Below are 17,349 nucleotides of genomic sequence, written 5' to 3'. Positions count from 1 at the left end.
AGCAATTTAACTTTCCTTGAGGATATAGCTTTTCCCCTCTTGGTTTGCTGTGTAAGGCTACGTTCACACTAGCGTTCGGCTAGTGTGCGTCGCGCTAGCGTCGGGCGACGCACGCGTCATGTGCTCCTATGTTTAACATGGGGGACGCATGCGTTTTTGCTTGTTGCGTTTTCCGACACGTGCGTCTTTTTTGACGCTAGCGTCGGACCAAGAAAACGCAACAAGTTGCATTTTTCTTGCGTCCGATTTTCGTCAAAAAACGACGCACGCGTCGAAAAATGCAGCGTTTTTGCGTCGCCGACGCAGCGGCGCACAACGCTAGTGTGAACGTAGCCTAAGTAGTGGGATAGAAATGGGATGCAAGTTTGAAAGTTCCTGACTTGTCATGGTGGGTTTCCTCAAGAAATTATATGTCCACTTTTTAGGTCTGAAGTAGCGATGAGCGAGTGTGCTCGGATAAGGTGTTATGTTAACATGTTCGGAATAACAACAGAGTGTCTTCGGTGTGTTTGAAAAATATGTTCGAGTCCCTGCGGCTCCATGTCACATAGCTGGTTGACAGCCGGAATACATGCAGGTATTACCTAACAAACAGACAATCCCTGCATGTGTTGTGGCTTTCGAACAGCTGCGAGACATGGAGCCGCAGGTTATTGAACAAATTTTTTTTGATGACGCCGAAATCACTGTTAGCACCTTATCTGAGCACATTCACTCATCACTTACACATAGACTGACCAGTTCAAGGAGGGCCATTGCATGTAGAGGTAGGGTGTTTTTCTGAGTCCGATAAGGTAGATGGAGAATTATTTTGATGCTTCTGGGAACAAACTATGTTCCAAGCACAGAGACTGTCAGTTGCTAGGGAGGCAGAGCTGGAGTGACAGAGGTTTCAGATCTACCATAGTCCTTTGCATATCAATTCCCCAGTATTGGCAGATCAGCCACATAAAGGTATTACTGGACTCGTCTTTGAAACCGCTACATGAACAAATAGTTTGGGCATGAAACAATTTTTTTAGTGTTATGTTGTGTAATAAATAAGTCATCAAATATTAGCTGTACTTTTTGGCCCAAAATCATAACTTGCTTTTTTTAAGTTCCAAATTAGTCAAAATGGCACATGCATTTTGAGCAAAGTTTAAAAAAAAAAATTCTACCCTATCATTTTTGTAAGGTTTTGAAAAATGTGTGTAAAACTACACAGGGAGAGAGGGGAGTTAAGACTGGAGTAGCGTTGAAGCAAATGTTGTGACTTTAAAAAGTTGCAATTGAGGAATCAGGCAAAAACATCTGGAATCATTAAACTCTTGTCCACAATTCACTAAAACACAAACAAACAGGAGAGCACGTATCAAATAGATTTCAAAATAGAAGCAAATAAAAGTGCAAAACAAGACAAAAAAAACCCACAGGTGCCAAAGCAATGTTGAATCAGGGCCTTAGAATTTTGGAGAAAAGATCTAGGCTAGTGGTCATTAACATTTACCTTTTAGGCCGGCATCATAATGGCGTTTTAAACGGCCGAGTGCAATGCGATAAAAAATCGTATTGCACTTGGACCAATGTTAAGCTATGGGGCAGCTCCCAGCAGCCGACTTTTGTCAGCCGATTGTCTCGGACCGAGGAAAACTCTTGGCTCACTCGCACCCATATAAGCCTATGGGTGTGAGTAAGACAGCGCACACCACTCGGATATCATCCAAGTGATGTGCGTTATAAGCGGACCCCAGCAATGGAGGAGATGGAGAAATTCATTTCTCCGCCTCCTCCGCAGCTGTGTTCCGATCCTCCCTATGCGAGAGAATCGGAGCACAGACGCATGACACTCGGCTCCTGCTCTGCTGCGAGCAGGAGCCGAGTGTCATTAATATATCGCATCCGATGATCTCGCATCGGATGCAATACGCCAGTGTGATGCCGGCCTTATACCACTACTCCCAGTACGTCCTTAGTCAGAACCCTCATCTAGATTTTATTTATCATTTCCGTGTTGTACAATACAATGTTAATAATGTAAAATGTTGACGTGGACACTCCTGTGAAAATACTGAAGGATACAATTTTCTGTACAGTGAAAATAGTTTATTTTTATATAAATGTATACAGTTTTTATATGTTTACAATCTAAGTTATTTATATTTACATATTTGCTTGCAATGAATTTTCATTTGTAATCAATTCCTATATCCAACTGAAGAAATATACAAATATTTGAAATACATCAGTCTCCGCCTTATCTTTATATAACCGTGACCTGGAATCTCTTATCCAACAGAGGTTTGGGTTGTTTTTATTTTCTTTCTGAAAAGCATGTTACTAATTCCAGACAACATAAGAGTGGGAAAAAAAATAAAATTGCTGGGTCAGATAAGTATTTTTTTTTAAAAGTTGATATTAAGTGGATCTTAGACCTGGTGAACTTGCTTTAATAAAATGTCAGAATAACTGTAATCAGATTAAAATGAGCATTTTTTGCCAGACTCATAAAATAATCATAACATTATGTGGGGTACATTTTAAAAAGAATCATTCATTCTGACATTGATTTGCAAAGTAAGTATACTAGTGTCATCTGGTATAACAGTACTGGCCTGCTGACAATTCCAATGTTCTGAACCTACAGTATCAAGTCATATTCTATGAGCTTGGGTCATTAGACATGACTGGGATTTGATCAATATGGATGTATGAATTAGGTCTTAATGTCAAAAGTGCAAATACTGGTTCATCACCAGAGACACAAGATGTGTAGCTGACAATTTATCTTATGTGTATGGCCACCTTTCGTCTTTCTGTGCCTGAAATGTACAATAAAACCTCATGTAATGACCTGTAGATCTTTTTGGCACATCTGGATAAACAAGGACTTAAAACTAGGAGTCTTGTGGTAAAATATGATCTTGCCATATAACGCCTATAGTCAGATTCTGTAATGCAGCCAAAGTTTTATTTTCTAAAACATCAATGGCAATTATACAAGACATTATGTGGACATTCCGGAATCATTGGATAACATTTACAGATGTCTGCAGAGTCCGTGTGTAACCCCTAACAATCGTATAATCAAATGTCCTAATATACTTCATATTCCTCATTATGATCTGTTCTTGAAGTCATGAAATGAATTATACATGAAGAAAGAAAGAAATAGTTCACTGGCTGATGGGCTTGTCACAATATGGATAGTTGTCGTTTTTATTGGCTTACAACAAACTGCAGCTGTAAGCAGAACTTTGTCAGAGTGTTGTTTTTTTCTGAATGTTTTTACTCCATGAAAGCAAGCAGAGACTGCGGAGTAGAAACACATTTTAGCTTTTAAAATAACAGATTTGTATAGAAATTAAAACTGTAACCTATGAGGCACTGAACGGATGCTATTAAATACTAATTGCGGTATATCTGTGCGCTCAATCTGTAAAATTAGTGGAGTTGAAGAAAGAGATGGTTCAGTGGCCACAGCACCAGAAAGCTGCGAATCTCCCACCTGAGACATCTCCTGATTTTCTGATTAGTAGGCTGCCATTACATCATGTGCATGTCAGAGTCAGCAGAGGCACCCAAGGTGTAGAAGGCGGCTTGCTGTGGTCTGGTCTAGCAGCCACAGGACCAGGGTCTTATAAAATGTTTTTGTTTTGCTAAACTCAGAACAATTAGGGATCATATCTTTTACAATAATCTTAAATAATCAATATTGTGATTTAATATATGCTTAAAAAAAGTGTTGGTAATTAAAATACCTCGAGTGTCTGTCCAACATGGCTGAACTAAGAGCGGAAACACCTGTACCTATTAAAATAAGGTAAAATGCAGTCTACATGGCCAGCAGATGTTAACTGAATTACTAAGATGTAAAAATACATACAAACTCTACAGAAATCAAGATATAATCTGTATAAATTAGTGTTTACGGCTCCAGATCACTTGTTAGCTGCAGGTAGTAGATATGCATACAGTCACTCACTGATTAAAAATATAGCAGCAGCGAATAATATATGTACAAGGACTGATCCCAGGATTAGCTGGGGGTGATGATTCCAGTTACTGTGTGTGGCATATGCATACAAGTGGAGTCTTTTGGTTCCTCTGGATTTCTTAGAGTTTTAAAACCAAGTATTACTCTATCCAAGTCCGCCAACAAATCCTAAAGAGAAAATTATTGATGTTAATGCATAGGAAGAAATAATTTGGCATGTAATAAATGAGAATTTTACAGTGAATTAATGTTATTCTTTCTGCCTCACATCCTCTGCGGACATACATTTAAAGTTTCGTATTTTGCGTATTGTAAGACACCTAATTTTGAGGAGAAAAATAGGAAAAAAAAATACTAAAAAGGTGGTGCTTCTTGTAATCCATGCGTATTATTGCTTACGGTGGTGGTGGCTGTGGTGAAGCGGGGTCCCAGGGTCGGGGCTGGAGGAGGCAAGAGTGGAGCATTGCTGCAGGCTGGGATGAGGGGGTGTTCGGATGTGCGCTGAGCTGCTGCTGGTGGTCGGTGCGATGGACTCCAGGAAAATGGCTGCCGGAGGAGGTGCATGCACAGCTGGAGATCTTGGCGCCGAGATCTCCACCTACGCATGTCCTTCCCCGGCAGCCATTTTTCCCAGAGTCCACCGCATAATAAACAATGTAAGTGCGGGGGGCTCTGGGCTTTCACAAAATGTCAACAGAGCCCCTGCAGCACCGAACACCCACAGGGGCGTGCCACACATTCCAACACCTCCTCATTCCAGCCTGCAGCAACGCTCCACTCTTGCCTTCTCCAGCACCGACCCTGGAACCCTGCTCCACCGCGGCCGGTAAGGTATATCTGCATTATAAGAAGCACCCCCATTTTCAGGGAAAAAAGTGTGTCTTATCAGAAAAATACCGTATTTTTTTCATATTCATACCTCCTTTTGATCTACATACTGCAGATCAGGAATTACACCAATCGTTCAAGGGAACCTGTCCGCAGGATTGTGCACAGTAACCTACAGACAGTATACTGAATAAAATACCTTGGTTGATGAAATCCGTCTTCTGGCTGTTTCTTAATCCTTATTGTCAGTTTTGTGTTAATGATATGCTCGTGTCCTAAGGCAGGGTTCATGTATGCGGTGCTCTGATTATATATTCATAATGCAGACTGCTGACAGGTCACTGATCCCTCACTGACCTACCCCCAGTTTGCATAATGAATATATGTACATAGTGGAGGGAAAAAACGCTTCTGCAGTCAGGTGCAGCATAATCACGTGTATTTTGCACTTAATCCCTTTTGCTGATTTAAGTGAGCAAGGACGAAAAAAAAAAAAAAAAAGGATGAATTAGTCCTACCAGTAATGTTTCCAGGAGTCCATCATGACAGCACCACCAGGAGGTTGTCCTTTTTATCCTTGATAGGGACAGGAACACAAGAGTTTAAATAGCCCTTCCCCACTACCACCCTTCAGTGATTTTCCAAGCATCACACCAGGATGGGATGCAACACTTTTATTGAACTTCCTTCTACACATGTTCATAGCACACATCAGACAGGAAATCCGAGGGAGGGCATATAAGGGGTGCTGTCATGATGGACTCCTGAAAACAACATTACCGGTAGGACCAAGTCCTACTTTCCAGGATGTCTCTCCTGACAGCACCACCAGGAGAAATACCAAATAACTTATACTAGGGCAGGATTACTACCTGAAGGACTTTCCTCCCAAAAGCCATTTGCTGATTTGCCCGAACGTCTAATTTGTAATGTTTACAAAAGGTATTTAATCTAGACCAAGTTGCAGCTCTGCAGATTTGGTCCTTGGAAGCCCCAGGCTGAGATTTCCCTCAGTGAATGAGGTTTTCTGGCAGAGTTTTTCCTGCCACCACATATGCCGAACAAATGGTTGACTTTAACTATCTAGCTAAGGTAGCTTTTGAAGCCTTCTTCCCCTTGTTCATTCCAGCCATCTGGACGAAGAGGTTAGTGTCCACTCTCCAGCTCTCTGTGAGTTTCAAGTACTGAAAAACCGTCCTTTTAACGTCCAAGGAGTGAAGGGTCTCATTGCTGTAGTTCTGGCAGAAAGTGGGTAACACTATCTCTTGATTCCTGTGGAAGTCAGAAACTACTCTGGGAAGGAAGGCAGGGTCTAACTTTAAGACAATACAGTCCTCCAGAACTTTTAAATATGGGTCTCTTATGGACAGGGCCTGAATCTCACCTATCCGCCTCGCCGAGGTTATTGCTACAAGGAAAACTGCCTTGAACGTTACTGACCTTAGCTGTGCCTGGTCTAGTGGATCTTTGTGTAGCTTGTTCAGAATCAAGTTGAGATCCCAGGGGTGCACTGAGCTCCGAATTGTGGGCCTAATACGCTGAGTGGACTTTATGAATCTCCCCACCCAGGGTTGATTGGCTACTGGAAAGTAAAAAAAAGGAACTTAGGGCTGAAATCTGTACTTTTAACGTCCTAGGCCTCAGCCCTTTGTCAAAGCCAGCCTGAAGGACGTCTAAAACCTGACGGATATTTGGAACCCGAGTGATGGATACTGGTACTGTACTCTGGATAGAGCTTTTTCCAGACCTTCCAATATATGGCTGCCATCACACTAGCAGTATTTGGTCAGTATTTTACATCAGTATTTGTAAGCCAAAACCAGGAGTGGGTGATAAATGCAGAAGTGGTGCATATGTTTCTATTATACTTTTCCTCTAATTGTTCCACTCCTGGTTTTGGCTTACAAATACTGAGGTAAAATACTGACCAAATACTGCTAGTGTGACGGCAGCCTATTGCTGAGGATACTGGCTTCTTGCTCTTTTGTATAGTAGAGATGACTAGTTCTGATAAACCTTTTGATCTCAAGATCTCAGTCTCAGGATCCAAGCTGACAGCTGCAACGTCCCTGGGTTTTGACGAACTAGAGGGCCTTGGGTTAGAAGATCCGGTCTCGCCGGAAGAATTGGGTCCGCCAACGCCATCCACTTTAGCAGTGAGAACCAGCTCCTCTTGGGCCAGTAAGGGACTATGAGGATTAAAGCTGCCCTGTTCTCCTGGATCTTCCTCAAGACTCTTGGAATAAAGGCAAGTGGTGGGAAAGCGCAAGCGAGTGCCATATTCCAATTCTGAGCCAAGGCATCTACCACGGTCGGGTGGTCCCTTGTATTAAGAGAGAAAAATTATTTTGTTTTTGTATTTTTTCTTGAGGCAAATAAGTCGATCTCCTTCATCCCCAAGCTCTGGGATAGCTGAAGAAAGTTTCTTCGTTTAGTGACCATTCTGAAGGATGAACTTTCTCCCTGCTTAGAAAGTTCGCCACTTTTTTTTTTAGCCTTTCAGGTGAACTGCCGTAATTGATTTTACAGTGAGCTCTGCCCAGGAAAATAATGTCTGATAAGAAATGTAAGTGACAGTGCCTGGGACCTCCCTGATCTTGATGGAAGGGTACTGTAGTCGAGTTGTCTGAGAAGACGGACGTGCGGATTTGTAGCTTTTCCTGGAATCTTCTCAGTGTTTCCCAGACTGCCCTGAATTCTCTGTGGTTTGAGGACTGGTTGCGTACTGATGAGGGCCAAGTTCTTCAGAGATAATGCCCTTCCATGTGGGCCCCCCAACCTTTGAGGCTTGCGTCTGTAGTGGAAACGCTCTCTAAGGTCTTCCTCTCTCTCGAGGTTTGATGTAACTGTCCATCATGATGGAGGCTACTTTACCTCTCTGGATAACGACATCTTTTTGTCCAGTGATGAATCCTTGCAGTCCCATGCCGCAAGGACTTCCTGCTGTAGGCTCCTTTAATCGAACTGGCTCCACTGGACGCTGGGAATACAGGAAGTCATCATACCCAGGATTCTCATGGCTTTCCTTATGGAGATGCATTTCTGTCTCCGTACTGTCTGAATCTCCAGTTTGATGGTCTGTTTGTGTAAGGGAACAAAAGAGTTTTCCTGCTGAGTCCAGGATTACCCCTAGAAACACTTTCATCCTTTTTGGACTGCAGCTTGACTTCAGGCTTATTAACCACCTTAGCTTTTCCAGGAGTGACACGGTAGTTAGGCATTCCTCCATTTGTTGTGGAGAGTCTGCCACCAGTAGCAGGTCGCCCAAGTATGGAACGATGAGAATATTCCTTTCCCTTAGGAAGGCCATCACCTCTGCCATAAGCTTTGTGAAGATTCGGGGGGCGGAAGAGAGACCGAATGGCAGGCATCGGAACTGGAAGTGCTGTATCCTCCCCTGGTCTTTTATCGCGAATCTGAGGTACTTTTGATGTGAGACATGGATAGGTATGTGGTAATAGGCACTTTTTAGATCTAGTGTGCTCATTACCGAGTCCTTCCTTATTAATGGTATGACTGATTTTAGAGATTCAATCTTGAAACGCTTGTAGGCCACCCACTGATTGAAAAGCAAAAAAGGGGAGAAGCCAGCGCTGCCTATGGTCAGAATGAAATACATAAAGTGCAAATGCACATATTGATTTCTAACTATTTCAAAATGAGACATTTAGCAAACAATTGATCAATTCTTTGAGCTACCCCGCCACTTCACGGCAATCTCATAATGGGGCAGTCCTAAACTACGTTTTTTATATTCGCTGTGCCATAAAGGCCTCCTAAATGAACTAAAAGCAAGACCACATTAAATGCAAGCTGTACCTGGAGCATTACTGAGTCACCCCCATGGTGCCAGAGGGGAACGCGAGGATAAAGGTTGACCAGGTCCAGACAGACATTTCAGATCCAACCTCCACACTGCCCATCCAGCACCACAGATAAAGAATGAGACAGGCTGAGACACAGGTGCATAATTAAACAAAGCCTAAGGCAGGGCTGCTACAGCAGCCCATCAATCACAGAGAGAATGGCGCACATGACCAGGGGACGCATTTAGCGGTTTCAGATTTATTATTGTTTGATATTCTCCTCCTGGCTTCTTTATGGAGAATAGGCTTGAATAATGACCCTGGAATCTTTGGGAATGAGGTACATGGGTTACGGTCCCTGTCACGAATCCCTACTCTCCGTGGTGTCACATATTCATCACGTGCCTGCTCTCACACATGACTTGGGGTTGTGCCTGCAAGGGTTAATCTATCTCCACACTCTCAGTCCAGCATTCAACCTCTGTCCTATGCTGTAATGGGAGCATAATTCACACACCGAACCAGGCCACACACCCGCTCATACGCACTGCCACCACTCATCGAATACACGAGCGATAAGTCCCGGAACTAACAATACTAATAAAAATACGTCTATCACTCATAAGGCTCACACACCTTTAGGCTATGGATTCTTTAGAACATTCAAGGTTCAACTTGTTAAAGTTTTATACTTTAATAGCATAAAGTTCAATGCTTACAATAAGAAAAAGGTATAAAAATATAATAAAAAAAGGCATACAACTTATGCATAACAGTGTCAAAATAAACAGGAGAAAACTTACAGAAATTAGCTAACTGGTAGTTGCTTTCTGCTCCCTGAGGGAAGGAAGAATGTAGACTGGATTACATCAGCTTCTCAGGCTGCCCCCATCATGTGAACACAATTCTCTGTCTGCAGCCTAAATTTATAACTTTGGTCTGAGGTCAGGTTTCTAGATCGGCCTCTCAGGCCAATATCATAACTGCTGCCTGTTTGATTGGGCCACGGCCGCGCCCCCAATGAATGTTATTTTCTTTTGTGGAGAGGTTCTCAGGGATAGATTACCTCAGGCCGCAATTTAGCATCTCCCCTCCAAGACCTCAGAGGTGTCAAGTGTTCCTTTGTTCTTGGCCTTAGCCAGACCTCCTGGTGGGATATGGAGACAATTTCTACTAGTCCCAAGGAAGTACCTATTAACACCTAGGTGCAACTTGCCTTCAGGACAGATGTTACATTACACTAGTCACACACATAACCCTAGACATATGTCCCTACACACACATATATACAGTACAAACTAAAAGTTTGGACACACCTCATTTAAAGATTTTTCTGTATTTTCATTACTATGAAAATTGTAAATTCACACTGAAGGCATCAAAACTATGAATTAATACATGTGGAATTATATACCGTATATACTCGAGTATAAGCCGAGATTTTCAGCCCAAATTCCTCTCGGCTTATACTCGAGTCACGGTCTGTGGCAAGGTCGGCGGGTGAGGGGGAGAGAGGATTGTCACATACTCACCTAGTCCCGACGGTCCTGACGCTCCCCCTGCCTGTCACACTGTCTTCGGGTGCCGCAGCTCTTCCCCTGTACAGCGGTCACGTGGGACCGCTCATTAAAGTTATGAATATGGACTCCACTCCCATAGGGGTGGAGCCGCATATTCATTTCTCTAATGAGCGGTAACGGTGACCGCTGATAGAGGAAGAGGCTGCGGCACCCGAAGACAGTGTGACAGGCAGGGGGAGCGTCGGGACTAGGTGAGTATTTTATATTCACCTGTCCACGTTCCACCCGCCGGGCGCCGCTCCGTCTTCCCGTCCACTTGCACTGACTGCCTGAACAGTCAGTGCGGAGAGACGCCGAGACGGGACGCTGCAAGCAAGAGAGGTATGTGTTTTTTTTGTTGTTATTGCAGAGCGTTATATATGGCACAGATTTATGTGGAGCATCTATGGGGCCATAATGAACGGTGCAGAGCATATATGGCACAGCTTTATAAGAAGCATCTATGGGGCCATAATGAACGGTGCAGAGCATATATGGCACAGCTTTATAAGGAGCATCTATGGGGCCATAATGAACGGTGCAGAGCATATATGGCACAGCTTTATAAGGAGCATCTATGGGGCCATAATGAACGGTGCAGAGCATTCTATATAGCACAACTGTATATGGAGCATCTATGGGGCCATAATGAACGGTGCAGAGCATTCTATATGGCACAGCTATATATGGATCATCTATGGGGCAATATTCAATGGTATGGAGCATTATATATGGCACAGCTTTATATGGAACCTCCTTTGGGGCAATAATGAACGGTATGGAGCATCTATTTTTATTTTTGAAATTCACCGGTAGCTGCTGCATTTTCCACCCTAGGCTTATACTCGAGTCAATAAGTTTTCCCAGGTTTTTTTGTGGCAAAATTAGGGGGGTCGGCTTGTACTCGGGTCGGCTTATACTCGAGTATATACGGTACTTAAAAGATTTTTCTGTATTTTCATGACTATGAAAATTGTACATTCACACTGAAGGCATCAAAACTATGAATTAACACATGTGGAATTATATACTTAACAAAAAAGTGTGAAACAACTGAAATTATGTCTTATAATTCTGGGTTCTTCAAAGTAGCCACTTTTTGCTTTGATGACTGCTTTGCACACTCTTGGCATTCTCTTGATGAGCTTCAAGAGGTAGTCACTGTAAATGGTTTTCACTTCACAGGTGTGCTCTGTCAGGTTTAATAAGTGGGAGTTCTTGCCTTATAAATGGGGTTGGGACCATCAGTTGTGTTGTGCAGAAGTCCGGTGGATACACAGCTGATAGTCCTACTGAATAGACTGTTAGAATTTATATTATGGCAAGAAAAAAGCAGCTAAGTAAAGAAAAACAAGTGGCCATCATTACTTTAAGAAATGAAGGTCAGTCAGACCGAAAAATTGGGAAAACTTTGAAAGAGTCCCCAAGTGCAGTGGCAAAAACCATCAAGCGCTACAAAGAAACTGGCTCACTTGTGGACCGCCCCAGGAAAGGAAGACCGAGAGTCACCTCTGCTTCTGAGGATACGTTTATCAGAGTCACCAGCCTCAGAAATCGCACGTTAACAGCAGCTCAGATTAGAGACCAGGTCAATGCCACACAGAATTCTAGCAGCAGACACATCTCTACAACAACTGATAAGAGGAGACTTTGTGCAGCAGGCTTCATGGTAAAATAGCTGCTTGGAAACCACTGCTAAGGACAGGCAACAAGCAGAAGAGACTTGTTTGGGCTAAAGAACACAAGGAATGGACATTAGACCAGTGGCGGCCTCGACCAATTAGAGACGCGGGATTTCCAGGACAGACAGACAGAAAGACCCTTAGGCAAATTATATATATATATATATATATATATATATATATATATATATATATATAATTGCCTAAGGGTTTTTCCGTCTGTCTTTCTGTCTGTCTTGGAAATCCCGCGTCTCGACCAATCAGTGATGGGCACAGTATCGACGTAGAAATCCCGCGTCTCTGATTGGTCGAAGGCCGCCAGGCCTCGACCAATCAGCGACGGGCACAGCGACGATGATGTCAGAAAGGACGGAGAAATCGCACGTTTCTGATTCAGCGATGGGCACAGTATCGACGTAGATGTCATAATGGTTGCCATGGCGACGATTATGTCATAAAGGTTGCCTCGACCAATCAGCGACGGGCACAGTCTGCCGCGAATTCTGGAATCATCATTGTCCATATACTACGGGGACATGCATATTCTAGAATACCCGATGCGTTAGAATCGGGCCACAATCTAGTATATATATATAATTGTCTATGGGGTACTTCCGTCTGTCTGTCCTTCTGTCACGGTTATTCATTCGCTGATTGTTGTCGGCAGCTGCCTGTCATGGCTGCCGCGACCAGTCAGCGACGGCCACAGTCCGATTAGTCCCTCCCCTACACTCACTGCCCGGCGCTCGCTCCATAATCCCCTCCACTCACCGCTCTCACAGGGTTAATGGCAGCGGTAACGTTACCGCTGCTATTAACCCCGTGTGTCCCCAACTATTTACTATTGATGCTGCCTATGCAGCATCAATAGTAAAAATATGTCATGTTAAAAATAATAAAAAAACAAAAAACCTGCTATACTCACCCTCCGCCTCCTTTCTCGCTCCTCTCCACGCTCCCGGGACCGCTCCATTGCAAGCGGCAGCTTCTGCTCCCGTCCCAGGGCTGGTGTGCGATAAGGACCTGCCGTGACATCACGGTCATGTGACCGCGACGTCATCATAGGCCCTGCTCACACCAGCCCTGGGGCGGGACCGCAAGCTGCCGCTTGCAATGGAGCGGTCTCGGGAGCGTGGAGAGGAGCGAGAAAGACGGCGGAGGGTAAGTATAGCAGGACTTCAACGGGCTATAGGTGAGTATATGTTTTTTTTTTTTTTTTAAAGTCTCTATACTACGTGGCTCTGTGCTGGGCAATATACTACGTGGCTCTGCTATATACTATGTCGCTGGGCAATATACTACGTGACTGGGCAATATACCGTACTACGTGGGCTGTGATATATACTATGTGGCTGGGCAATATACTACGCGCGCTGGGCAATGTACTACGCGCGCTGGGCAATGTACTACGTGGCTGGGCAATATACTACGTAGCTGGGGAATATACTACGTGGACATGCATATTCTAGAATACCTGATGCGTTAGAATCGGGCCACCATCTAGTGTGTGTGTATATATATATATATATATCAATATATATATATATATATATATATACACACACACTAGCTATTGAACCCGTTCTACGCCCGGGTGGCGAGCATTTATATTGGTATATGGTCTCCATCATGTGCTGCTGCCATCCTGCGCCCGTTTTGTTATGTGCTGCTCCCATCCTGCGCCCCCGTTCTGTCATGCGCTGCTGCCATCCTGCGCCCGTTCTGTCATGTGCTGCTCCCATCCTGCTGCCATCCTGCACCCGTTATGTCATGCGCTGCTGCCATCCTGCGCCCGTTCTGTCATGTGCTGCTGCCATCCTGCGCCCGTTCTGTCATGTGCTGCTCCCATCCTGCGCCCCCTGTTATGATAGGCAATTCAGTAACACAATGTACATAGCGATCAGAGCACATACAGTGATCTGACAATAACCCAAAATAATAGAACGAGCTCTGAGACGTGGAAACTCTGTAGACCGCAATTCCTGATCCTCTCCAAACACAACTAGAGGCAGCTGTGGATTGCGCCTAACGCTCCCTATGCAACTAGGCACAGCCTGAGAAACTAACTAGCCTGAAGATAGAAAAATAAGCCTACCTTGCCTCAGAGAAATACCCCAAAGGAAAAGGCAGCCCCCCACATATAATGACTGTGAGTAAGATGAAAAGACAAACGTAGGGATGAAATAGATTCAGCAAAGTGAGGCCCGATATTCTAGACAGAACGAGGATAGGAAAGATAACTTTGCGGTCTACACAAAACCCTAAAGAAAACCATGCAAAGGGGGCAAAAAGACCCTCCGTACCGAACTAACGGCACGGAGGTACACCCTTTGCGTCCCAGAGCTTCCAGCAAAACAAATAGACAAGCTGGACAGAAAAAATAGCAACAAATAGCAAAGAAGCACTTAGCTATGCAGAGCAGCAGGCCACAGGAATGATCCAGAGAAACACAAGTCCAACACTGGAACATTGACAGGAAGCATGGATCAAAGCATCAGGTGGAGTTAAGTAGAGAAGCAGCTAACGACCTCACCAGATCACCTGAGGGAGGAAACTCAGAAGCTGCAGTACCACTTTCCTCCACAAACGGAAGCTCCCAGAGAGAATCAGCCGAAGTACCACTTGTGACCACAGGAGTGAACTCTGCCACAGAATTCACAACAGCCCCCGTTCTGTCATGCGCTGCTGCCATCCTGCGCCCGTTCTGTCATGTGCTGCTCCCATCCTGCTGCCATCCTGCGCCCGTTATGTCATGCGCTGCTGCCATCCTGCGCCCGTTGTCATGTGCTGCTCCCATCCTGCGCCCGTTCTGTCATGTGCTGCTGCCATCCTGCGCCCGTTCTATCATGCGCTGCTGCTATCCTGCGCCCGTTCTGTCATGCGCTGCTGCCATCCTGCGCCCGTTCTGTCATGCGCTGCTGCCATCCTGCGCCCGTTCTGTCATGTGCTGCTCCCATCCTGCGCCCCCGTTCTGTCATGCGCTGCTGCCATCCTGCGCCCGTTCTGTCATGTGCTGCTCCCATCCTGCTGCCATCCTGCGCCCGTTGTCATGCGCAGCTGCCATCCTGCGCCCGTTCTGTCATGTGCTGCTGCCATCCTGCGCCCGTTCTGTCATGTGCTGCTGCCATCCTGCGCCCGTTCTGTCATGTGCTGCTGCCATCCTGCGCTCGTTCTGTCATGTGCTGCTCCCATCCTGCGCCCGTTCTGTCATGTGCTGCTCCCATCCTGCGCCCCCGTTCTGTCATGCGCTGCTGCCATCCTGCGCCCGTTCTGTCATGTGCTGCTGCCATCCTGCGCCCGTTCTGTCATGTGCTGCTCCCATCCTGCGCCACTATTGTATTATATGCCCCCGTATGCTGCTGCCATATAAAAAAAAAAAAAAATACCATACTCACCTATCGTCCGGCTCCACTGCAGGTGTGTGTTCAAGAAAATGGCGCCGGAAAGCGCGGACTGCGCAGGCGCCGATTCCGGCAGCAGGAATCGGCGCCTGCGCAGTCCGTGCTCTCCGGCGCCATTTTCTTGAACACACACCTGCAGTGGAGCCGGAGTGTGTCTTCAAGAAAATGGCGCCGGAAAGCGCGGACTGCGCAGGCGCCGATTCCGGCAGCAGGAATCGGCGCCTGCGCAGTCCGCGCTTTCCGGCGCCATTTTCTTGAACACACACTCCGGCTCCTCTGCCTGTGACTGGACTGTCACAGCAGAGGAGCCGGAGACGGAGCCGCACGCAGCGCTGGAACGGAGGACAGGTGACTATACTTACCCTCCCTCCTGGCGCGTCCACGGTCCCTGACTCTCCGGTGGAGATCGCGGTATGCGTTCAGTGCTTACGCATACCGCGATCTCCTGGGAGCGTCACTCTGTGGGGGCCAGACTGCGCCGGCGCAGTCTATAAAGGCTTCGGACAGAGTGACGCTCCCAGCGTTATATTATAGATATATATACAGTGAGGCAAAAAAGTATTTAGTCAGTCAGCAATAGTGCAAGTTCCACCACTTAAAAAGATGAGAGGCGTCTGTAATTTACATCATAGGTAGACCTCAACTATGGGAGACAAACTGAGAAAAAAAAATCCAGAAAATCACATTGTCTGTTTTTTTAACATTTTATTTGCATATTTTGGTGGAAAATAAGTATTTGGTCAGAAACAAAATTTCATCTCAATACTTTGTAATATATCCTTTGTTGGCAATGACAGAGGTCAAACGTTTTCTGTAAGTCTTCACAAGGTTGCCACACACTGTTGTTGGTATGTTGGCCCATTCCTCCATGCAGATCTCCTCTAGAGCAGTGATGTTTTCGGCTTTTCGCTTGGCAACACGGACTTTCAACTCCCTCCAAAGGTTTTCTATAGGGTTGAGACCTGGAGACTGGCTAGGCCACTCCAGGACCTTGAAATGCTTCTTACGAAGCCACTCCTTCGTTGCCCTGGCGGTGTGCTTTGGATCATTGTCATGTTGAAAGACCCAGCCACGTTTCATCTTCAATGCCCTTGCTGATGGAAGGAGGTTTGCACTCAAAATCTCACGATACATGGCCCCATTCATTCTTTCATGTACCCGGATCAGTCGTCCTGGCCCCTTTGCAGAGAAACAGCCCCAAAGCATGATGTTTCCACCACCATGCTTTACAGTAGGTATGGTGTTTGATGGATGCAACTCAGTATTCTTTTTCCTCCAAACACGACAAGTTGTGTTTCTACCAAACAGTTCCAGTTTGGTTTCCTCAGACCATAGGACATTCTCCCAAAACTCCTCTGGATCATCCAAATGCTCTCTAGCAAACTTCAGACGGGCCCGGACATGTACTGGCTTAAGCAGTGGGACACGTCTGGCACTGCAGGATCTGAGTCCATGGTGGCGTAGTGTGTTACTTATGGTAGGCCTTGTTACATTGGTCCCAGCTCTCTGCAGTTCATTCACTAGGTCCCCCCGCGTGGTTCTGGGATTTTGGCTCACCGTTCTTGTGATCATTCTGACCCCACGGGGTGGGATTTTGCGTGGAGCCCCAGATCGAGGGGGCTTCCATTTTCTAATTATTGCTCCCACTGTTGATTTCTTCACTCCAAGCTGGTTGGCTATTGCAGATTCAGTCTTCCCAGCCTGGTGCAGGGCTACAATTTTGTTTCTGGTGTCCTTTGACAGCTCTTTGGTCTTCACCATAGTGGAGTTTGGAGTCAGACTGTTTGAGGGTGTGCACAGGTGTCTTTTTATACTGATAACAAGTTTAAACAGGTGCCATTACTACAGGTAATGAGTGGAGGAAAGAGGAGACTCTTAAAGAAGAAGTTACAGGTCTGTGAGAGCCAGAAATCTTGATTGTTTGTTTCTGAACAAATACTTATTTTCCACCATAATATGCAAAAAAATGATAAAAAAAACAGACAATGTGATTTTCTGGATTTTTTTTTCTCAGTTTGTCTCCCATAGTTGAGGTCTACCTATGATGTAAATTACAGACGCCTCTCATCTTTTTAAGTGGTGGAACTTGCACTATTG

The 17,349-nt window shown here is 45.2% G+C and overlaps 1 protein-coding gene across 2 annotated transcripts in view; it reads right to left on the bottom strand.

Annotated features, from left to right (window-relative positions):
• Positions 1-3,385: 3,385 nt before the first annotated feature.
• CDAN1 (codanin 1) overlaps positions 3,386-17,349 on the bottom strand; it is a 218,573-nt gene continuing 204,609 nt past the window's right edge. For both annotated transcript variants that reach the window (XM_069730898.1, XM_069730906.1), the window contains one exon: positions 3,386-4,144. In XM_069730898.1, the coding sequence (XP_069586999.1) occupies positions 4,019-4,144 (126 nt within the window). In that variant the 3' untranslated portion in view covers positions 3,386-4,018. The remainder of the gene's footprint in view (positions 4,145-17,349) is intronic.

This window comes from Ranitomeya imitator, chromosome 1 (assembly GCF_032444005.1).
Source record: "Ranitomeya imitator isolate aRanImi1 chromosome 1, aRanImi1.pri, whole genome shotgun sequence".
Taxonomy (NCBI): Eukaryota; Metazoa; Chordata; class Amphibia; order Anura; family Dendrobatidae; genus Ranitomeya; species Ranitomeya imitator.
This window is presented reverse-complemented; position numbering and strand designations above follow the sequence as displayed.